The sequence below is a fragment of the Montipora foliosa genome, chromosome 11 (genome assembly GCF_036669935.1).
Source record: "Montipora foliosa isolate CH-2021 chromosome 11, ASM3666993v2, whole genome shotgun sequence".
In the NCBI taxonomy this organism is placed as follows: domain Eukaryota; kingdom Metazoa; phylum Cnidaria; class Anthozoa; order Scleractinia; family Acroporidae; genus Montipora; species Montipora foliosa.
In genome coordinates this window covers 17,822,410-17,844,909 of record NC_090879.1, presented here as the reverse complement: position 1 = coordinate 17,844,909, position 22,500 = coordinate 17,822,410, and the positions used below count along the sequence as shown (strand labels likewise).

General features: G+C 38.7%; 5 protein-coding genes across 9 annotated transcripts in view; 3 read left to right on the top strand and 2 right to left on the bottom strand.

Annotated features, from left to right (window-relative positions):
- The window catches only part of LOC137977449 (probable RNA-binding protein 19), a 12,609-nt gene extending 9,938 nt beyond the window's left edge, over nucleotides 1-2,671 (bottom strand). For both annotated transcript variants that reach the window (XR_011117805.1, XM_068824665.1), the window contains exons 1-3: nucleotides 1,243-2,671; nucleotides 885-1,149; nucleotides 328-593 (exon numbers count right to left, since the gene is read on the bottom strand). Coding sequence is in view for 1 of the 2 variants with exons in the window: in XM_068824665.1 (XP_068680766.1) it covers nucleotides 328-593; nucleotides 885-1,149; nucleotides 1,243-2,547 (1,836 nt within the window). In the remaining variant the exon portion in view is untranslated. The remainder of the gene's footprint in view (nucleotides 1-327; nucleotides 594-884; nucleotides 1,150-1,242) is intronic.
- Nucleotides 2,672-2,701: 30 nt separating this feature from the next.
- LOC137977460 (uncharacterized) lies at nucleotides 2,702-5,735 on the top strand. The gene is made up of 3 exons (XM_068824685.1): nucleotides 2,702-2,860; nucleotides 4,447-4,799; nucleotides 5,412-5,735. The coding sequence occupies exons 1-3, from the start codon at nucleotides 2,749-2,751 to the stop codon at nucleotides 5,688-5,690; spliced, it is 744 nt and encodes a 247-aa protein (XP_068680786.1). The 5' UTR covers nucleotides 2,702-2,748; the 3' UTR covers nucleotides 5,691-5,735.
- Nucleotides 5,736-5,886: 151 nt separating this feature from the next.
- On the bottom strand, nucleotides 5,887-10,705 carry LOC137977450 (uncharacterized). Of its 3 annotated transcripts, none has more exons than XM_068824668.1 (4): nucleotides 10,630-10,705; nucleotides 10,107-10,335; nucleotides 8,081-8,434; nucleotides 5,887-7,732 (listed from the first exon to the last, which is right to left on the bottom strand). In XM_068824668.1, the coding sequence occupies exons 2-4, from the start codon at nucleotides 10,309-10,311 to the stop codon at nucleotides 6,849-6,851; spliced, it is 1,443 nt and encodes a 480-aa protein (XP_068680769.1). In that variant the 5' UTR covers nucleotides 10,312-10,335; nucleotides 10,630-10,705; the 3' UTR covers nucleotides 5,887-6,848. The 3 variants fall into 3 exon arrangements, with proteins under 3 accessions (XP_068680769.1, XP_068680770.1, XP_068680768.1); XM_068824669.1 differs by having other exon boundaries at nucleotides 10,107-10,275; nucleotides 10,630-10,688; XM_068824667.1 differs by having other exon boundaries at nucleotides 10,107-10,698.
- A 31-nt stretch (nucleotides 10,706-10,736) lies between these two features.
- LOC137977463 (cytochrome c oxidase subunit 6A, mitochondrial-like) lies at nucleotides 10,737-16,228 on the top strand. Its single transcript, XM_068824688.1, has 3 exons — nucleotides 10,737-10,896; nucleotides 11,391-11,542; nucleotides 15,957-16,228. Exons 1-3 carry the CDS (start codon nucleotides 10,776-10,778, stop codon nucleotides 16,050-16,052), a joined length of 369 nt encoding a protein of 122 aa, XP_068680789.1. The 5' UTR covers nucleotides 10,737-10,775; the 3' UTR covers nucleotides 16,053-16,228.
- Nucleotides 16,229-17,711: 1,483 nt separating this feature from the next.
- LOC137977451 (apoptosis-inducing factor 3-like) overlaps nucleotides 17,712-22,500 on the top strand; it is a 17,112-nt gene continuing 12,323 nt past the window's right edge. Inside the window, exons 1-3 of one of the 2 annotated variants that reach the window (XM_068824671.1) lie at nucleotides 17,712-17,787; nucleotides 18,751-18,826; nucleotides 20,371-20,593. In XM_068824671.1, coding sequence (XP_068680772.1) covers nucleotides 18,777-18,826; nucleotides 20,371-20,593 — 273 coding nt within the window. In that variant the 5' untranslated portion in view covers nucleotides 17,712-17,787; nucleotides 18,751-18,776. Of the gene's footprint in view, nucleotides 18,087-18,750; nucleotides 18,827-20,370; nucleotides 20,594-22,500 lie in introns of both variants that reach the window. The other variant, XM_068824670.1, reaches the window with a different exon arrangement.

The window sequence follows — 22,500 nt, the reverse complement described above, 5'->3', positions numbered from 1 at the left end:
AAAAAATAGTAACTGTAGAGTTGAAGGAATTTGAGAAATGACTACTTGAAGGGGTCCATAGCAACGGTTTGGTAGTTAAGAGTCACCCCCCCCCCCCCTTTCCCATAATGTGCAAAAACGCTGAAAGGAACCAATAAATAGAAAGGCCTGTAAGGTAAAAATGAAACTAGCAATAATTAAAAAACAGGCCATCAGATAAGTGACCAGCTTGACACCTCAGTGATGCACCAAAGAAAACACAAAGGGACCCACACCACTGCTAATAGACTTTGGTTCTGATCTCTTCAGATTTGCGGTGTGAACCTCCTCAGAAACACTGCAACATACCTGCCCAAAAACATCCAGTTTGACTCCTTGAGAAACAAGAAACTTCCTGGTTTCTGTGACAACTTGTGTTTCACCAAGAGCCATCCGAACAGCTAAACTTCTTGACGATGCATCATCCAATATACCACCTTTAGTTGTATTGTACGTCTCAGCCATGACGTCAGCAACTGCATTCATTCCCAGGAAAAGTGTGTTCCAGTTGTGATCATGGCCACTCAGGCTTTTCTTCTTTGCATCACGCTTTGACTTGAAGAAGGATGCAGTATCTTGTTTTGGCAGAAATGACAATTGAATACAACTTTTTTGTGACAATTTTCACTTTTTACAAAGGAATATAGATTCAGAGGCCTCAAAATGTTCTTGATTTGTTTATACAGTGAGCAAGGCTACAAAAATACTTTTGTAATGGAACCCTACAAACACCCCTCCACAACACTATACACACTGCAACGAAAGAATCTCTCCGTCATACGGGGACCTGTAACTGGTATCCATAGATCATCTTTTACAATCCTATTTTATCAATAAAATTACAATATTATTGAACCAAAACAAACCTGTATTCTCTTGTTTTGTTTCCTTTGCTTTAGATGGCAGAATGTGCAAGGACCTTCCTTGAAATATTTTACCATCCAGTTCATTGAAAGCCTTCACAGCATGTTCAGGCATCATGAATGTCACAAAGCCAATTCCAGTTGGCTTGTTACTTGTCTTGTCGAGTGGCAGATATGTTTCTGTTAAAGGACCAAACTTTCCAAACAGTTCTTGCAAATCTTCCTCTGAGCATAAATAGGCCAAGTTACGAAGAAAGAGCCGTCCAGACTATACAATAAAAAGTATGAAATTAATAATTTAGAAGCTTCACATTTCTTTTCAATCAATTAAAAAAATCATAAATGAATCTGTGGAGCTTACCTCTGCGATGCTCTCAAATTCCTCATCTTCTCCCTGGCCTGCCAGTTTTTTCACCCAAGGTTTCTCTTCCTTGGTTTCCAGAGATGTATGTGTACATGTATGCTCCACTTTGTCGCTGAAAAGCTTAATATATTTACCCTCAATGCAATCCCCATCTCTTTTTAGGGCTTCCCTTATATCACTTTCACTTGCAAAATCAACAAATGCTTTACCTGTTGGTTTGCCTGCATTGATCCTGATTATTCTTATATCAAGAGTTGTTACAGGAGCAAAGAAGTCCTTGATATCTTTTTCTTTTGCTTTGAAAGGCAACCCTCTCATTTTAATTGTTCCAAATGCAGCAGGTGATTTCATTTTCACCTTATTTGTGTATTTTTCTCTTCCCTTATTGTGAACCTTCTCCTCATCCTCCTTCTCTCTTTCATTATAAATAACCTTGTCAATGTCCATACTTCCTTTTGATGAAACTTCTCTGTTCCTGCTGTCATTCTCCAACTTATCATTTTTTGACTTCTTTTTACCCTTATTTCTTGGAAGAGATTCTTGTGAAGTAGAAACAACCTTTGATCGTAAGTAATCCATGTCCGACAATGCATTTGTTTCTGCAGTTTTCGTGCCCTTGTTTTCTTCATTACAGTCTTTCTTTTCTTCTTCAACACTTCCTGTGCCTACAGCATCATAAACATCGTCTTCATTTCCACTTTCATCTGAATCGTCATATTTGACTTGCTTCCTTTCATGTTTTCTATTTGTCTTGAGATCATTGCCATCAGCACCTGTATTAACCTTGTTCTTTGCTTGTTTAGAGCTGCCAAGTTCATGTAGGCCCAGAAATTCCTGAAATTCAGGATCATCTGCAAGCTCATCTAAAACCTCTATATTTTTATTCATCTTCTTTTTCTTCTCAAGGGTTCCTGTTTTCCCCTTCTTATTACCGCCTTTTCCTTCCAACTCTGACCCTGAGTACCTTTTCCGAAGTTTCTTTTCCAGTTTTTCCATCAGTCTTTGATTTGCTGAACTTCCTTCAGAATATTTACTCCAAGGTCTAGGTAATGACTTATCGCCAACCTCCTTAGCAATTTCTACACTTATCTTTGAAGTGTCAACAAATGACCTGTTAAAATGCTTTAGGGCAGCCTTCGCTTGGTCCTCCGTTTTATAACCAACAAAAGCAAATTTTCTGAACTTTCCATCTTTTGTGTAGCATAATTTTAAGTCAGTTAATTCGCCTTTATTTCCAAAAATGGACCGGACTCTTTCTTCTTTTACATTTCCGGGAAGATTCCTGATGATCAACCTAGACATGTCGCAGAATCGTTGACTTTTCACTGCAAACAGTTCCCGTTTTCAGCTAACATATTATATAGTGGGAAACATGAAGTGATAATCCGCCATATTGTATTCTGCACGTGTTTAATTTCCAAGGAGATACATGTTGGATACATGACGTACCTACTAAATGGTAACGACCGCTGAGAAACACTCTTTGGGGGCCCGTAAGACAAAATGGCGGAAAAGAGAAGCAAATCAACAAAAAGAAAAATAGAGGAAGTCGAAGATGTTGAGATTGACGGGAAACAAAATGGCATCAAACGATTTTTTGCAGCACCTGAAACAGGTGAGAAATGTCTGTTTTTGTTCTAGATCCTCAGACCTTATGTGACAATGAAGACAGGCCTCGGGTAGCAGGTATTCTCCTGTTTACTAGTTTGTTTTCTTGAAATGCAAATCAGGAGTGCACTGGGAAGGGCTGACAAAGTAAACAAGAAACAACATAATAATTTCATACTAAAACCAAACGCTCCAATTACGTATAATTATATAACTTAAGCTAAATAAAAATACTATAGCTGAGAACAGTAATAATTATTTCACCGCTCCACTCATTGATAAGACTGCTCATTAAATTAAAAAATATTGGCCGGTCAAATCAACTATGTTTGTTTATTATTGGGAAAAATCACACACACATGAAGGGTGTGCTGAAAATGAAGGTCAAAGACCGAAGACCTGGAAAACAAAGACCCACCAGAAAAAAACTCACATACCGATCCCGGGTACCGATCAGCAAATAGCAAAACACATCATTCAAGTTATTTAAAACAATCGGTAATCTATCTTGTGAATTATGGTGGGCCTGTGGTATTTGTTTTCAACACATTGAGGTCAGTATGTGGAAAATGAAGACCAAAAACGAAGGCCCCCACAAAAAAAGGTGAACAGAGACTAGGAAAAACACAACATTCCTGTTGTTTGCAGTAGCCAACGAGTCATTTGAGGCCAATTACCACAGTTGGCTTGTTACTTGTTTTGTTGAGTGGCAGATATGTTTCTCTTTGTTTTTTTTTTTTTTATTTTTTTTTTTTTATTTTTTTTTTTTTATTGATCTTATCTTAATTAAACTGTGTCTGAATTTTTAAAATTTTGATGATTATTTTATCTAGTTCTTAACCATATTCTTAAATTGTAGTTCATAGTGCTATATATTTATATTTGTATTATTATTATATTTATTATTTATTTCGGTTGTTTTTCTATTTATTCACATGTACATACTTTTGTCTTAAATAGTAGATAGGCAGGTCCACATCAGGACTTCAGTCTTGCGCATTCTGTAACCTGCGTTATCAAATAAACTATGTATGTATGTATGTATGTATGTTAAAGGACCAAACTTTCCAAACAGTTCTTGTAAATCTTCCTCTGAGCATAAATAGGCCAAGTTACGAAGAAAGAGCCGTCCACCCATGCTAGTGTGTGGAAAATGAAGCCCCTGGTATGTTATTTGCTGTTTTTTGTGCGGGGTGTTTGTTTTCCACAAACCTTACATATAAATGCCATCTAATGATGCTCAAATATTCAAAACTCAACTCTTTTACCAACTTTGACTCTCAAGGAATTTTCTTTCTTGGTAATGGTGTTGCATACATGTCTTGTTGAGTGTTGAGTACCCAGCAAAAAAAGAAATGCAGGGCAGAGAACCTAAAACAAAAACACACCTAACACAGAATGTGGGAAATTGCCGGGAACATGCAAGTGAGTCATCTCCCAACTCTGCCCCACCCTTACCCCCAAACAACAATATTTTATCAGAAAAAACAAACAAACAAACAGTGCCTAAACTTCAGGAAATTATGACCAAATGTAAATATCATTGTTTCTGGTAGAACTAAATACTTTGCTCGTATCTACTGATTTTTTCAGAAATAAATGCTAAAACCATTGAAACCCCAAAGTCACATGGAACAAATAATTTGACACCTGCCTGGAAGTGGAAGGAATCTGTATTAATCTACGAATCACCTGAAGTTAAGAACTCGAACAAAATTGCAAGCTTTGATTTTGATGGAACTTTAGCAAAGACATCTTTGTTTAAGCATGGACCAGATGCATGGTCTATATTGTACCCTTCATGTGTGCAAAAGCTAACCAGATTCTATGAGGATGGATACAAGCTTGTGATCTTTACAAATCAAGCTGCAATTGGCAAGGCTAAGGCAACAAAAGAGAAAGTTATAGCTGAGAAGAAAGGGAGACTAATGGGGTTTGTCAAAAAGGTTAGATGAAGTAAATGTTATTAGCTTTGTCCATACAATACAATACATACTTAATTGACCACTCCCCGTAGGGGCTTTTCAGGGCCAATGAAAAACAATCACGACAGAACAGAACATTCAACAACAACTATCAAGAATCCCAAATGGTTGGAGGCAAGCGACTTGGCTATTTACAAGTGCAGCTGAGAAGTTGAACCAGGGACAACCAGGAACAGATTCAAACATGGATCAGAACATGTCTTGAACCGGGGATCCCTGGATCTCAAGGCAAGCGCCCTAACATACCACTGGGCCGCACTGCCTTCCACAGGGCCAAGTAGCCCTCTAATTAGTACAGGCCAAGTTGAGCATTCACAGCTTTAAAAGATGTCCTCACGCAAGCATCCTAATTGTCTGGGAACACTTTTTTATCCTCCGAATGACACCATGAAATACAAGTCAGAAACCACCTGATGTCCAGAGACCGCATCCCTTATAGATGTGATAATGGATTTTTGGTAAACGTCCCTAGTATGTGTTTACCTGTGCTTCAGATTTCTGCATACATGTAACTTTTGTTAAAATCTTGATAAGATTGAATGATTTTTTTATCAACTAACTTCCATCATGCAGGTTGGTTTGCCTTTCCAGATATTTGTGGCTACCTCAAAGGATGCATATCGCAAACCCAACACAGCAATGTGGGAGCTCTTTTGTCAGAGTCACAACGGCAATCAAAGAGTGGATAAAGAAAAGAGCTTTTTTGTTGGTGATGCAGCTGGAAGAAAGAAAGATCATGGATCAAGTGATAAGGAATTTGCAGAAAAATGTGGACTAATATTTTATACTGAAGATGAATTCTTCCTAAAAGATGTGACAAAAGCAGAGGAAGTATCTAAGGAAGTCACCTAAAAGACCATTTAATTAAACAGCTTTTTTTTAACGAGTACAATATTAGCTCCCAAGTCTAGTTTGATTTCCTCAATAAGTATAATTTTGACATAGTTTGATGCAACTTGTTTGAATAAATTTGAATTGAGCATAGAAATAACTATTTGGAATTTACTTTCTTAGCTAAAAAGGAAAGGAAAGGAACTTTATTTAAATGTCTAGTCGTTCTAGTGCTGGAGCACTAAATTTTATTGGGGACACTGTAAACTGAAATTAACAATTTATGCAAATCAAGTCAAAATTAATGTTGGTTTCTGAGGAGAGGGGAAACCGGAGCACCAGGAGAAAAACCTCTCAGTGTTGAGTAGAGAACCAGCAATCCCAACCCACATGACACCGAGTCTGGGAATTAAACCCAGGCCACATTGGTGGGAGGCGAGTGCTCTCACCACTGCACCATCCCTGCACCCCCTACTGTACATTCAAATTAAATTTTATTCAAACCAGGGTAGCATATGACCATACCTCATTGTCAACCTTGTTGCAGTGTGAACTGTAACTTGAGTATAATGTTTTCATGTCTTGTCAACTTTTTTCCTCATAGGATACCTGTGCAACCATATTTTTTGGCATCTGATTGTAATTTTGTGCTGAAAGTGTGGCTCAAACCTCCAATAAGAGCCATGCCCTTCACAGTTGACCAAGTACCTGGGGATGAAGGGAGCTCTGGTAACAAGCTGGAATGTGACGTTACAACAAGTACAAAAATGGTCTCTTCAAAAGAAATTTTTGTTGTTTTTTTAATGGCAACAGGACTTATGTGGTGTAAGTGAAAAATAGAAGTTGCCATGTTCAGATATTCAAGCCATACCTAAAGCAACAGCACAATTACCATTCAGCCTGCACCAGGTCTTCCCCCACCCCCACCCCCTTTGCCTAAACCCCTCACCCCCAAGCACTCTGTCACCTTCGGTAGGGATGTCAACTGCAATTCCAGAACAAAGTGAAAAAAAAAAAACAGATTGCCATAAAAATGTTTCAAAGGCTGTTTCACATAGAAGTTAACACCATAAAAAAACCTTTAGGCTGTATTGGCAAACCAAAAAAAAATTGTTCCGGAATCTCTGTTTTTGTTTTGACCAATATCATACTGCTGTACATGTACTTATTAAAGTTACGTCAATTTCTTGTCTTAGTATTTGTTGCAGCTTTCTTTGTGCTCATAATTTTCAAAATCTGATTTGACTTACTAATAAGTTCGTTTTTATGTAAAACTTTCTTTGCTCTGTCAGAATCAACTCCTTCGGCTCTGACATACTCCCCAGCAAGTAGAGGAACCGGCAGATAACACATTATGTTGAAAAGTGTTCCGACAGTTGTCCCCGGTTTTAAGACAATACAGTCACGCAGAATTGGAGGTTCCACAGTTGCTTTTACACTGATTGATTGATAAGTGTCGAGGCAGTTGACGGGAAATGCATAAGTTGGTGACCGAAGATTCACTGCTTGCGACAAGGCTCTGAGAACACCAGTATCTCCAACAACTTCCAGCACATTTTCTTTTATTGCTGTCAATTCTTGTGAAAAGCTACTTTCTCCTTTGATGACATCAAAATGTGATCCTCCACTTTGGTAAGAAATAAGACCTTCCTTGCACATCTGCTGTAGAGTACATTCACTTTTAGCACTGACTGAAACCATTGCTTTATCATCAAACTGCTCACTGAATTTCTCCAAATTTATCACAGCATCAGGATGATCAATCTTGTTAAGTGCAAGGAGGATAGGAAAGCGTAACTGCAAAAATTTACCCACTAATTTGTGAACCATTCGTTCAGCATCAGGCTTTTCCATCTTTGGAATGGAAATGAGTTTTGTGTCTGTAATTCCTACTGAGTCAAATGCAAGCTGAATTAGTGCTTGTGATGCATGATATCCAGTGAACATGTTGCAGAGTTTGGTTGGGTTTTTCCTTATTGAATCCCATTTAGCCATGACATTATCATAAATCCATCTGTGAAGTTCTTCTTCAATCCACCCAACATCTTTTGTTGGGTCATACTCTGATGAAAAAAGAAAAAAATCATGATCGCCTGTCAAACGGTTTACAAAATAATAATTACGAGGACTTTACAATTTTGACCACTTGGCATGGTTTGATAACGACGACAATGACAACTGCGATTATTATTATTATTCATGTTCTTTTGCGTATGTAGACTGTTCATGTTAGGGTTAGGAATTGAACCCATAACAACCAGGTTCAATAGTCATTGAACAACATTATTTATTTCAGCCAACTCAGAACTGTGATGGTTGGCAGTGAAAAAAGGAACTTTTGATTGCGGTTTAAATGCCGAAGTCTGCATGTCTATCTGACATGCCATAATCCAAGGTTTTGCTGCAGTTACCTGTAGCAGGTTTTCCATCTTGATCAGTCTGTCCAGAAAGATCAACCACATGAATGAGCACATCTGCATCCAGCAAATCATTCAAAAACTTATTGCCTCTTCCTCTACCTTCACATGCCCCAGGCACTAACCCAGCGATGTCTTTAAGCATGACTGGGACAAACCTTTCACCAAGGGCACTGTGACCATACTTGGCATCACATCTTTGACTCCACTGCGAACATGGGCACCGTATTGAGTAGAGTGCCTTGCCAAAGTTTGGTTCAATTGTAGTGAATGGATGGACACCTATTTTAGCTATGTTTTGGTGGGTAGCAGCATTGAAAAAAGTCGATTTCCCAGCAGATGGCTTCCCTGCAAAGTAGGTTTATTGCATTAAGTACTTTATACACAACTTATTTTGAGGATCACTCAGTTCTCTCATTAAAATGTAGGACAAGAAATAGGTGTTCCTTGTATGACCAATGAGATTCTTTAAGTTGATGTTGCATTTACTGTTCAGTTGTAAGGTGCACAAACTTTTCAATAGTAACCACTCTTTCCATAATGTTTAAGCGCTCTCATTTTGTCTCATGATTCAGGATATTGACACTTGGCCAGTCTTCTTCAGGTGGATGAGGTCAACTAGTTATGCATAGCACCTGTATAATAATTTGATGATGTAGCAGTGTGCAGATGAAAATTGTCACAATGAAAATTGTCTCAATGGACACAAGTGAAAACTACACAAGACAAATGATAATACTTTTTATTAAAAACTGAACTACAGATGTCAGATTTCCAGCATTTTCACTGGCTTGCCAGACACAGGGTATCAGTTTGTATACCTGCTGTACCTAATGTGGTCAAGGAACGTGTCAGCAATAAAGCAAACTGAAAACATTATTGCAGTTCTGAGAAAAAAATGGCCGACAAAAGCAGATTTGGACTGGAAATGATCGAGGTACAAATCGATGCTTCAGTTGACAATACTAGCCCCAGGAACACCAAAAATGCCTGGAGTTTTTAATAAAACAACTATTATACTCAGGCTTGCTGGAAATAAAGTTATTTATAACCAACTTGGCTGTATGTGCCTCATTGGTTATCTATCACTTCATATCACTTGTAGAATAATATTACTGTTAAATATTATTTTAGTTCACCATGACGAACAACCAAAACCTATTTCACAAGAATCACTCATTCCTTGTTGGTCGAGGAAAGGGTGAGGGAGACGGTACGGCTTGGCTTTATCATTAAAAGTACCCACTCTCCTGTTTCCAGGATTATGCCCTTTAGGCTTGTCACAAAGAATCAAGTCTTTGACGATTCAAAGCACAGGGCTTAAGGTGGCTGGAACCAGTTCCACCACTTTTAGAGACCTTCTTATTAGATGGGTTATAACTACTATACTGTATCACGTAACAGCAACGTTATGATACCACATCAAACACCAATTATTGCTTAACAAACTGTGCTCACTATTTTGACATAAAAAGGTTGCCATGGCAACCTGAAAGCTCTCCAAAAACACCCTCTATTCGTCTTTACTTGCTTATATCTCAAAAATGAACTTGGTGACCCCCATTTTTTATTGTATAATAGTAATTAGCAATTTGAGATAAAAGTATCAGTAAAGTTTAAAAAAATTCTTGGGAGCCAATTCAGAGCTACCTCAATTTTTTCGAAAATTTAAGGTAGCCCTAAATTGGCTCCCAAGAATTTTTTTTAACTTTGCAGATAGTCCTATCTCAAATTGCTAATTACTATTTTACAATAAAAAATGGGGGTCACCTAGTTCGTTTTTATGATATAAGCAAGTAAAGACGAAATATAGGTTGTTTTTGCTGAGCTTTCATGTTGCCATGGCAACCTTTTACGTCAAAATAGTGAGTGCATTTTGTTAAGTGATAATTGGTGTTTGGTATGGTACCATAAGATTTCTTTTACGTGATACAGTTTTGTAGTGACAACCCTTCTAATAAAAAGGTCCTTAAAAGTAGTGAAACTGGTTCCAGCCACCTTAAGTTTAAAGGATATTTACCAATCAGGCCAATTACAAAGTTCCATTTTCCTCCCTTTGCATTGATTACATCACACCTGTCTTTCAACCTCTGTGAGGTCGTCAACTCCTCCTCGTTGCATTCTTCATCTGAATCCGATTTTCTCTTCTCCAAACCTTTGAATCTTTCACTGTTTTCTTTCATCCACTCCTTTGTTAAGTCAATCAAACCAAAAATCATAGGCATTCCAATGTATTCTTTACATGAATTCTGTAAAAAAGTGATAAGTTCCTCCAGTAGTTCTTCAGGCATTGCATTGGAGCGATTTGGGATTTCGATGGAAGGGATTTCATCAGGATATTTGGGTGGAAAACAAATCTTAAGTTGCAAAGCTGTGACAGACTTAGAAATGTCTAGATCATCAATTCTTATCATGAATATCGGGGGAAAAGCGTTGATCTCCGAAAATTCATTAGGGAATATGGACTTTAGTGATTCGACTTCTTCCCTTTGCTCCTCTAAGTAATCCATTTAACAATTGCTCTGAAGAATTACAACTCTGACCTATTCGGGCAAGCTTCCACATAGAGCACAAACTGCTGCTTGTTCAGAGAAAAGTTAGAGTCAATATAAAAACGGCTTTTCATTGATCGATTAGAAAAACTTCCCAGAAGTCTGTTCGGTAAGGACTCACTCCAAATAACGAAAACATGGCGGCCCGTCTTCTATCACGACTGAACTTGGTTTCAAGGCGATTTTACGCCAGTACTGCTGCTTCGTCAAAAATGTCTTTGGCCGAGAAAGAAGCAGCGGAGACCAAACATGCTGAATGTAAGTTAACTTTAACCTTTGCTAAGACCTATCTGTCGGAATGAAATCCAAAAATGTCTGACATGGAATATTATATTGGTGTAGTTTTAAGATTACATACATACTTAATTGACCGCTCCCCATAGGGGCTTTTCAGGGCCAATGGAACACAATGAAATGACGGAACAGAACAACAACAACAACTGTTAAGAATCCCGACTGGTCGGAGGCGAACCAGTCGGCTATTTACATGTACAAGTGCAGCTGGGAAGTTGAACCAGGAACAACCAGGATCAAACTCCGGGATCTCCGGATCTCAAGGCAAGCGCCCTAACAACTGAGCCACACTGCCTCAAGGGCAATAAAGTGTTTGTTCAACTGGGAAGTCATCGTAAATTAAATCATGGCCTCCTGTTACTAGCTATGGTGAAAAGTACCAAGACTTACTCCATCTAGAAAATAAACATAATTATTATGCTACATATTTTGCTGATACTTTGCTTTTAACTCTTTAGCAACCATGAAGACTTGGAAGAATATTTCTATTTTTGTTGCTGTTCCTGCAGTTCTAATTTGTGCTTACAATGCTTGGGTTAAGGAAAAAGAACATCACACACACCCCAGACCAGAATTTGTTGAGTTTCCTCACTTGAGGATCCGGAATAAAGTAAGTGAGATTGAACTCATCAAAGTCACCTCATGTGAACCTGCAGTTGTTCACATTATGTAGATGTTGGGAAGCAATTCCAGAATCTGCATTCACTTTTGTCTTCTTTTAGCGGCATGGTTTGAAGAATGAAGCGTTAACAGTAAATGTGATTCACATGCAAATAAGATGAATTTATTTGTTTACCCATGGAACACCTTAAGAGCACTTAGGAGCTCATTCAACATGTGTCTGTGCATTCCATATCTAATTTGGAATTTGGCAGTGTTGGTTTTTGAGGAAAGAGGAAAACCGGAGTACCTGGAGAAAAGCCTCTCTGAACAAGGAGAGAACCAACAATAATCTCAACCCACATATTACGCCAGGAGCAAGAATCGAACCCGGGCCACATTGGAGGGAGGCGAGTGCTCTCACCACTGTGATAATTTTGGTTAACAGCTTTGTAAAGGAGCATTGTCAGACAATTCTCTTGACATTGCTCCTTTTACTGCAATTAACATAATTCTGTGGAATCTCACCTTCAAGGGCTAAGTGCCAAACTGCATTTTGGCTTCCATCAATCAAATTTCAAAACATAGCCAGGAGTATCAACTCCTCCTCTTGAAAGTGATTGGAATTTTTGTTTAGTTCACAGCTTGAATACCATTATCTTGTTAGAGGTTACTTCAGTAAAATGATTAGTACATATTCCATCGCTTTCCATCGGCGTCAAGTTTGAATGTATGAATGTACCGTGGGAACCAAAGATGCTGATTGGTAGGTTATGTTGCACATCAATAAATTATTGATTTTGTTTGATCGATGGAAGCCAAAACAAAGTTTGGCTGTTGGGGCTTGAAGGTGAGATTCTGCAGTGATGCTTGGATTCCTCATTTGGTGGATTGAAGAGTGTAAGATGTTTATGCAGAAGGAGTGAGATCCTTTCTCTTGCACAGATTTCAATAAAATTTTAAGTGGGCTAGTCTTTGTGGCCGATATAACGCCTGCTCTGATTGGCTAAGAGCATTTAAACGTTAAGGCATTATTCTCCCGTAATGCCTACAGGCCAATTATAAAAAAGTCTCCGCTTACGAGCCAGAAGGCTCATCAGGCCGGCGCTTATCTCCGGTTTCTGTAGCATGAAGCGACTAGGAGTATTTGTACTCCCCCCTGGATGGGATGCTAGTCCATCGCAGGGTTACCCCCAGCATTACGCCGGTACCCATTTATACACCTGGGTGGAGAGAGGCACCGTGAGAGTAAAGTGTCTTGCCCAAGAACACAACACAATGTCCCCTGCCAGGCCCCGAACCCGGACCACTCGATCCGGAGTCGAGCGCACTAACCATGAGGCCACCGCGCCTCCCACACAGGCCAATTATGGATTATGCAAATTAGTTCTTTTCTTCTTTAGAACCATTCTGTTTTAGCCATATAATAAACAACTTAGTAACCTGGACCATTTGGTTGTTACAGCATAATCTCAAACCTCGGCCTAGCTGCATTGACCTAGCTATCGCTCGGTTAATACTGCAAAGCCTCAGTTTGAGATTTGTGTGTCTGGGGACATGCTATTTTTAAAAGTATGCTCCAAAACTCCATATTTCAAAGGTAACATAGTGTTAGATGACTTCATGTTGTCATTGTGAAAAAGGAGTTTTAACCCATTGACTCCAAGGGGTTCCCCATTGACGAGTAAAATCATCTGGTGCTAGACAGAGTAAAATACTAAGTCTGGCGGTTTTGGCCGGTTTGGATGTCATTGGGTTAATGTGGAATGGTGATTGATTAATCTGAAGTTTCGAAGAGTCTCTCTTTATTTAATCCATTGACTCCTGGGATTGAGACTTGACAGATTTTACTAGATGTCTCGTGGCATGTGATTTTACATGTCAACTGGGGGCAATTCCCAGGGAATCTGAGGGTTCAATGGGTTAGGCTTTTAAATTTGGGAAAAATGTAGCCGACTTTTCTGACTGAAGTAGCTGGTACTTTTTGTTGACTGTTGGTACTTACTGAAACCACTGTGGTACAAACACAAGGAGACATTCTCTGTAAGCCATACATCTTGTTGAATCAAAAGGTTGCGTATTACTTTAGCCCCATGATCTATTGAAGGCCTTCCTAATAATGAGAGAGATCCTAGTGTCTTGAAAGCTATCATTTCTCTGAAAGTCTGAGTACTTGGGACAAAAACAAACATGACACTGGACATGGTTCTAATCCTTGACTTTCCTAGTTTCCAGGGCCGTCATTAGGGGCCTGTTACGGCTGAGCCCAGTCAATGTTACGGGTGATGGTTGCTACAGAAACATTTAAACATTTATAGTACCTTCTAAAGAAAATATAATTACTGCCTTGTGTTGTCTGTGTTCCTGATTCTAAGATGTGCTTTTGCTAAAAATCCAAACATTTTCTGTGGAAACCTTTGGAGAACACTCCCTATCGGTCGTTGTTGGATTCCAATGCCATTTCTGGAACAAAATTATTATCAATGCACCATGCTTGATATAAATGGGATTCCACTGACCATTTCCACATGGTTAGTAAATATCTTTATTCATTGTGAAGTTTATCTTTTTGCCCCGTTTTATTTTAATCACTTTTTGATTGATTGCACCTCAGAGGGCTGGAAAATGGATTTCTGAGGGTCTAATTTGCAACCTCGTTCCCAGGGTCTCTCTTCTTTGCCTCCATTGTTGTTGAGAATAGACCCTAGTTCACGCTAGTCACATGGCACTCGTCGACAAACATTTTCTCACTGGGGTAGTGTTTTGGTTATATTTTGATACTGCAACTGGGCTAAAGCGTATTATTTTGTTTGACAAGGCATTTTTAAAATAAGTAATCTTTATCTTACAATATAAGTATCAAAAAGGTCAAAAGAGCTGATGTTATATTCCCACAGGAGATGAATTCCCACAAAAGCGGTCAGCCGAAAAAGCGAGAGCTTTCGTGACCGACAAGACAACTTCACTGTCGAGCGGCGATTGACATTCACAAAAAGATTTATTTCGTTAGTAACTAAAGTTGCTTCTACAGAACATACACTAACATAAAAGAATACATCAAACACTACGTTTGCTTGATAAAAAATGTCTCTTATTTTACCAGGGCTAAAAATTTACATGCTATTAAAGCGCTGTGCAGTGGTAAAAAAAGTATCTTAACGACATCAACAATTTACACAAAGTTGTTGAAATATAAATATCGTAAGTCAAAACTGTCTACTCGCTGTACATGTACAAGATTGCAACTTTAGGAATCACATTGTTTAACATTCGAAGGAAAAACGAAAATCAAAGAACAAAATAAAATAACTGCACATGTTGATACAATTTGATTTGATGATTTTAGGTCAATACGCGTATGTGACATAAGAACTTGAATAACATCACACCGGCTCATCGCTGAACATGTTTGTTTGCCATGGATAAACGTTTTGCTTGTTTTCTTGAACGACAAAATCTTCTTTTCTTTAAAATTGTCGCAAACTATTAGCATTCTTGGTTGTTCCGGACCTTCACACAGGTGAAAGTTCACAAATAATGCAAGTATATTTTCTGCTTTTCAAGTCGAATTCTATATGTGTATTACATAAAATACTGTGGTCAAACGTTTTGTCAATGGTCATCTGGCCACAAAATCAATTGCGTGCTGATTCCCTTCTTCGCAATGTCGACAAGGCCTACATTGCCACCCATCCCCTAACACACATTTGGTGAACCTCCCAGATTCTGGGAGACATGTGACCAGTGTGAACCAGGGTCTTTTCTCAACGACAATGGAGGCAGAGAAGAGAGACCCCTGGGAACGAGGTTGTCTAATTTGAAGAATTTCCCGGTGGAGCATGCTCCCAGACCCCCTCCCCTAGGGGCTCTGGCCTTTAGGGCCTTCCTTAACATGGCCTTTGGCCATGTATTTACATGTTACGGGTGAAATCTTGATTGTTACCTGCCTCAAAACTTAATGACAACCTTGGTTACTGATCCCTAAACTGTATTAAATTGCTTCACGGAGAACAAATCAAAAAATCCTTCTGTATTCTGCACAGTTCTTAGTTTTGATTTGTTTTTTGCTGCTTACCCCTTCCCCACCTGAGGGTGAAACTTAAGGTGCCCGCAAACAAGGAAACATTGTTTCCCCAAATGTTTCACAAATGACCCATGAAACATTTGCTGAGGAAGCAAAATGTTTCTGAGCAAATTCAGGAACCTTTTTGCTTCTGCAACATTGCTTCCTCATTTGTGGGCACCGTTATAAATTTTACTTTGTCTAACGCCAGACAATTTTACTCATCAGGTGGGGCCCTTTTCAGGGGTGAATTCACAGGTTAACAACATCTAGCTAGATCTACTCAAAAACCCTTTAATTGAGTTGTGCACTTAGAATGGAGAACATGTTAAAATGCTTAATGACAAGTTGTGTTTTTCAGGCATTTCCTTGGGGAGATGGTAACCACTCTTTGTTCCACAATCCTCACGCAAATGCCTTGCCTGAAGGATATGAAGATGAAGGCCATGAGCACTAAGTCAAATTCTCAACAGGGCACCTGAGCTGTGTAAACTCTTTATCACTGCTGTTTGCATCTTCAATTTAAACATGATAGAGTAGTACTGGCATATCATTCAATCTATTCAGCTCATCAAATTGTTACTGATGGAATACTGAAACCTTTTTGTGAATAAACTAACATTATTGTTTTGACATTCTTGAGTTTTTCTTGTTAATGATGTAAAACAATAAACTGGTCAACGAAAGGGGGAATCAATCACATTGAAAAAGAGCAAGAGAATTTAGGGTGATTGCTCTTTCCCCATTTTGTACACATTTTTGAACATCAATATTATTTATTTTCTAGACATTATTTGGACTTGCAAGGCTCAGCCCAATAGACCATATTCGTATTCTCAGTATTGGACTGGAACTTGCTTGCAACGGAGGCTAATGCGGGGGAATATATTAAAAAGTATTTGCATTTGAAAAGATTCCCCCACATCAGCCTCTATAGCAAGCTAGTTCCAGTCCAATACTGAGAATACGAGTATGTTCTATCTGAGTCTCAGTCCTTAAAAAAAATTGATGAAATGTTGTTAACTGAGGGATGATTTCTGAATTTTGAGTTTGGTGATTTTTCATTTTTAGTTTCAGCCCCTTTTGCCAAGTGTTTAAAACTCCTGAATAGTTCATTAGTGCCAAATGGCTTCCCAGCACCTAGTTCTTAGATGATAATAGTACGTTTGGCAGTTCCGCACTACAACACTACTGTGGACCTTATTAAATTTGTAGCCTCTGTAGCTCTGTATTGTGGGATTATTTAATAATATAAGGTTGCTCTGTTTTGTTTTGGCCTTGAGTGCTGGCTGTCTGCAAAGCTGCTTGTCACCATTCCACCAGTGGCCTACCCGCAGCCAAAACAACAGTCTGAGCAACAATTAATTTTCTTGCATATCCACAATGCATTGAGCTTAGCTGGTGTCACAGGCAGACCACACTTTGATTTATTAATTAACCCTTTCAGCCCCGATAGTGCCAAATGGCACTTATAGATTTTACTCTGTCTAACGCCAGACGATTTTACTCGTCAATGGGGAACCCCTCAGGGCTTAAAGGGTGAAGCTAACAGCGTGAAAAAACTATGTCCTCGTTTAACCCTTTCAGCCCCGATAGTGCCAAATGGCACTTATAGATTTTACTCTGTCTAACGCCAGACGATTTTACTCGTCAATGGGGAACCCCTCGGGGCTTAAAGGGTTAATTAGCCCCATCCTGGTGTTCATCATGAAACTTAAGGCCTGTTTGTTGGAGAACTACACATGGGTGCCAACAACAATCAAATCAATCTTTATTTGTATATATAATACTTCAAATTTATTTTTTTGATTTTTACAGAATTATGCATCTCTGTCATTTCAATGTCATTGATACCTTTTATTATTACGCACCTAGTGCTTTTTTCTCGTGCCTCTCATAATAATAATTTTTCATGATTGTAATACATGATCCAGGGAAAATATAAGGAAAAGCTCCAAATTATGGAAGTCAAGGCCAGCCATATCCATTGCTGCAAATATGAGTGGAATTCCTTCTTGATGTGCTTCTAATTTTTCAGACTTGTATTTTGTAAATCGTTATTCTCGTTAAACAGTTGTAGTGTTAGAGGACCCTTATATAATATACATGTAATGTGATTGTCTGGGCGGGGAGGACTCGTCACGTGACCTTGGTGTGCTGGTAGAAGTTGTGATCGATTGCGGAATCTTGAGGTAAGAAACAGAAGGACATTTAACACCTGTTCATTGTCATTTATAGTTTCGTATACAGATGTTCCGCCAACTAGGAAAGGGAGTAATTCGTTCCGGTTCGCAAGTTTGCACAATATCCCAGTGCGGTCAATTAGCACACAGGCTTAGTTGGCTGTCAAAATTATCACAACCTTTTGATGTAATGGGGGTCACTGTTTCCTCTAAGAAGAAAAGCACTGTTGTCCAAAGGGTCCCTAAGCCATCTTTTGCTAGTTTTTCAACAACTGGAACTCTTGAAACTTCTGGATTCGTTCAAGAAGGTAAGAGATGGAGTAAACAGCTGAAAATCCGTAAATTTGCATTCAGCTTTAATAAACGTGAAGTGGTTCGCAGGATTCTGCTGCTTGTTGCATCTTAGGGAGAAAAACTGGGCTATTTTTTCGCGAACGTTCGCTTCTGGGATTTCGTCTTTGACCATCTCAAAGCGTTTTGACAGAAGCTGGAAGCGTGATAAATTGCATGATGTTGTTGTTTTTGGATTATTGAACATTTCTAAACCTTGATGATGGAACCAATAGTGAGATTTAAGATGCTTGCAGCTTGAAAAACCCAAATATTTATATCTTAAATAATTTGGAAATTTAAAAGTCAATGTGTTGGTCTTATGGTTGTGACATTTTAAAGGTTTTCATGTTTTGAAAAGTGGGAAAAATTTAATGCCAGGCAACACATTACAGAGGGAAAGAAAAGAAAAATATCATAAGGATGATCCGTAAAAGATTCCGAGACCCCATATGGAGCAAATTACAAATTTATTATCTCCTTGACATGTTACAACAGTGTATAAACACAGTGTTACAATAGTGTCTCATCTGACGTATATGACATTAGTTCTATTTCTGGGGAATCACCTTACAATTTGATAGGCTCTGGAAACGTATTCTGTGTTTCTTCACTAAATGCATTTCTTTTTTTTTTAATCAGGAACAGGTGAATCTACCACCTCCAACATGATTGAGGTTACTGTAGGGCAGTATGATAGCTGCCTTCAAGATGACAAGTAAGCACGTAACGTTTACAGTGGCAGTGAATTCACGAGGCATAATTATTGTGAAACAGTGTTGTGTGGACAATAGGCCTTATCACGGTTTTGGAAGCCATCTTGATGGGTTGGCAAACATGTCTGAAAAAACAGTGTTTCCAAGGGAATCTGCGTTGAAGTAACTTGAGAAAACCTTAAGTTGCTAACCAAAGGATTTTACTGACAAAATTTGAGGATCCTACCTGCACTAGAATTTGCCCAATGAAATTTAAAAAAAATTAAATTTCCATTACATTTGTCTTTAATTTTTTCCCTCAGATGCATGTCTGACTGAGCATAAATTTCAAGAAATTGTATAGCAAAGTTTAAAATTCCGCTGGGCAAATTGTATTGCAGGCAGGATCCTCAAATTTTGTCAGTAAAATCCTTTAGTTAGCAACCATTCACAAATTATTCTACATTCAAGTCTTTCTGAAGTTATTTTAACACAGATTCCCATAGAAACACTGTTATTTTGGACACCTTTGCCTACTTGTCAAGATGGCTTCCAAAAGAGTGATAAGGCCTATCCTAACAAGACAGTTTTTTTTAAATTTGTTTAAACTGGTTTGACCCACATTAAACAAGTCTTTTTACTTTTGTTTGCGTATTCTGACAAAGTATTTCTTAGTTAAGGGTACCTATGAAAAGGCAATGTTTTTCTTGGAATTTGTCAAAGATGCATTTGCCTTCTAGGTTCCATTTTTTTGTCATTAAACAAAAGCATAGAAGACAAAAACCTTCAGGGATCCTGTGAAGGGGATTTCCAAATTGCTAAATGACTGTCCATAGAAGTACTTTTACCAACCTGCAGGTGTAATTACTTACTCAGGAGCAGATCTAGTGCGAGGGTGCCCTAACCCTAACCCTAAACCTATCCCCAACCCTAACCTGCCCAGGGTTCGTGCTACTCCTTGAAGTCCTTGAAAAGCCCTGGAATTTAATTTTGGACTTCAAGGGCGCTTGAGAAACCCTTGAAAAAAAGAATTTTGTGGAAAACTGCTTGAAAACTCCTTTAATTTTTGCTTGGGTTAAAATTGTTGAGATTGCATCGTGCTAAGTTAAAGAGACATTTCAGAAATTGAGCCCAAAATTGATCATTAGGGAAACATTAAAACCAAAAATTAAAATGCACGTGGGTGCACTTAACTTTCAGGATATGGTAAGGAATATCGAGGTAAGCTTTTTTAGCCAAGAAAACATTGTAACACTATATATGGCGTATATGCCATATGCTATGGCGTAGAAATCTTCTTATAAAGACTCCTTGAAAACTCAATTCCTGGTACTTGAAAACCCCTTAAATACTCCTGGAATTTTATAGACAAAATCCAACACAAACTCTGCCTGCCTCCCCCGAGATAACCTGAGGCTTTCTAATAGAACTGGTATTCTGCAAAAAAAAAATAATATCAGCTATGCCATTCCTTAGTGGTGCACATATCCTCTCCTAAGAAAAATCCTGGATCTGCCCCGGTTACTGTTCTAATAGTAAAAGCATTGATTTTTGTTTGTTTTCGAAGCATGAAAACAATTGATATCGGTGAATCTGGTAAAGCATTATTGGTCCGTGAAAATGGGCAGTACTTTGCTGTGGGTCACAAATGCACACACTATGGAGCCCCCCTTAATACTGGGCACTTGAGTAATGGACGAGTACGTTGCCCTTGGCATGGAGCTTGCTTTAACATCAGAACGGGTGATATTGAAGATTTTCCTGGACTAGACAGCATACCAAAATTTGAGGTAATGACTATCAGGTATATCTGAAGTTCATGCTTTTGCCTTTCTACTGTCTCTATAACTTATCTGTGTGCTCTTGACTTCATTGTTGTCTCCAGAGGGCAGTACCAAATTCACACTTTTAGAACTGCATACCGTAAACGTCCATGTATAAGCCGCACTTTTTTTCACAAAATTGAAGCCATAAATCAAGGGTGCGGCTTATCCATGGGTACATCTGTGTAAACTTGGAGTTTTAAAAAACCTAATTAATATTCATACAACTTCTTAAGATCTCAGTAAAAAAACATAAAAGAAACTGAGAGCATGTTACTGCTGTTCATTGACTTTTTAATGAGTGGTGGCTCCTAAAGGAGCCATTTGTGTCTTCGAGAGTTTATCCGCGATTCTTGCTCTCCAAGAGTTCTTTCAAGTGATTAATTTTCGCTTTACTCGAACAAGTAAACACCAAACTACAAGGAATCTCCATTCCTCTGCACAGCTGTTTGCAGTGATGTCTTCGGCCAGTCACTTCCACGCATATCTTTCCGCAGCGTGGGATAAAATACCACAAAATTCACGAGTACTCGCAAGGTAAATGGCCGACTGTTTCGTTGCCTTGACCACCTTGTGGGCAAATTTGTCGACTGCATTATCAAGCTCCTGTTCTGCATGAATTTTTGCAGCTATTGCGGGTACATCCGTGGTCATGATACCCAGGCCCTGGCCCAGACTCCTTCCCACATTTAAAGCTTGGCTACTAAGCACTCGTTCGTTTTGTTTCAATATCGAAGGAATTTCAACTTTATGGTGCAACCTTGATTGTTTGTCCTTGTTGGTTTAAAGCAATAGAACATTACTGGAACTTCAAACTTTATTGTATTACATTTTTTTCCAAAATCTGTGCTTCTAAATTCGGGGTGCGGCTTATCTACGGATGCGGCTTATACATGGACGTTTACGATAGTCTTTGAAAAAGTGGTGGTTACCACCACTTGGAAATAAAAAATTGTGTAATTTGTTTTCTTCCAAGACATTAGTTCTTTTAAAGAGATTTTCTGCTCTCAGTATTTGCTCAGGTACCACCTGTCTATTCCTTTTTGCAGCTCACACAGCTGCCCACCTCTCTTAATTGCCTTAATTTGTGACCTCTGATATACATATCCCAGATGTTACTAGTATCCTTGCATGTGTGTGTTGTTCAGTGGTTTAGATTAAAAGATAAGAAGCATACTGAACCCCTCTTTTTCCAGTTAGGACATATTATGAAAACCACCAATTTGTGGAATGAGTCCAAATCACTGAGTCACTCCCCTACCCACTTTTGCTTGTAAATAGTTCAAATTCTTGAGAAGTGTTGTGTTCGACGCTACTTTTCAGGCCAGGGAACCTTTCTTGCACTCAAAATAACAGCGAGTCCATGGTTGTAGTTGCAACCTCTTCACTGGACAAGAACAATTTTATCCATTAAATTCCTCCTGGGACTCAATGTCCATTGTTGCCGTTGTTCCTGTACACCTTGAGCATGAACGCTGGCTACTGCTCAGTCACCGTAGGAAAGGAATTTCATCAAAATGTTACCGAAGTGGGCAGGGCAGTCACTCAATAATTCGGGTCCATTTCACAGATTGGTGGTTTTCGTAGTACTTTTATGCCAGACATTCAAACAAAAGTCTGTAACCTGTAACCTGGACGCTCGGCACATCAATGACACTGACCTTTGAACCGTGATGATGACGGCTTTTATGGAGCACCTATTTGCACCTTATTTATTTAAAGAAAAGGATGCTACTTACTATTAATAGGTGCATCCTTTCCCTGTTTAGCAAATTGATAACATGTAAAGGACTCGTGAGATAACATATATTGCATCACCCGTGATATAGACACTAGACAGGAGTGTTGAGACAGTGGGTCTTTCAATCATAAAT

Excerpts from the sequence above, each read along its gene's own strand:
- LOC137977463 (XM_068824688.1), top strand. The coding sequence starts at position 10,776 with ATGGCGGCCCGTCTTCTATCACGACTGAACTTGGTTTCAAGGCGATTT. Across the intron at positions 10,897-11,390 it reads GGAGACCAAACATGCTGAAT|CAACCATGAAGACTTGGAAG; the intron begins GTAAGTTAACTT and ends TTAACTCTTTAG. Across the intron at positions 11,543-15,956 it reads ACTTGAGGATCCGGAATAAA|GCATTTCCTTGGGGAGATGG; the intron begins GTAAGTGAGATT and ends TGTGTTTTTCAG.
- LOC137977450 (XM_068824667.1), bottom strand. The coding sequence starts at position 10,596 with ATGGATTACTTAGAGGAGCAAAGGGAAGAAGTCGAATCACTAAAGTCC. Across the intron at positions 8,435-10,106 it reads CTTTGTAATTGGCCTGATTG|GGAAGCCATCTGCTGGGAAA; the intron begins GTAAATATCCTT and ends CCTACTTTGCAG. Across the intron at positions 7,733-8,080 it reads AGATGGAAAACCTGCTACAG|AGTATGACCCAACAAAAGAT; the intron begins GTAACTGCAGCA and ends TTTTTTCATCAG.
- LOC137977460 (XM_068824685.1), top strand. The coding sequence starts at position 2,749 with ATGGCGGAAAAGAGAAGCAAATCAACAAAAAGAAAAATAGAGGAAGTC. Across the intron at positions 2,861-4,446 it reads TTTTGCAGCACCTGAAACAG|AAATAAATGCTAAAACCATT; the intron begins GTGAGAAATGTC and ends TGATTTTTTCAG. Across the intron at positions 4,800-5,411 it reads TAATGGGGTTTGTCAAAAAG|GTTGGTTTGCCTTTCCAGAT; the intron begins GTTAGATGAAGT and ends TCCATCATGCAG.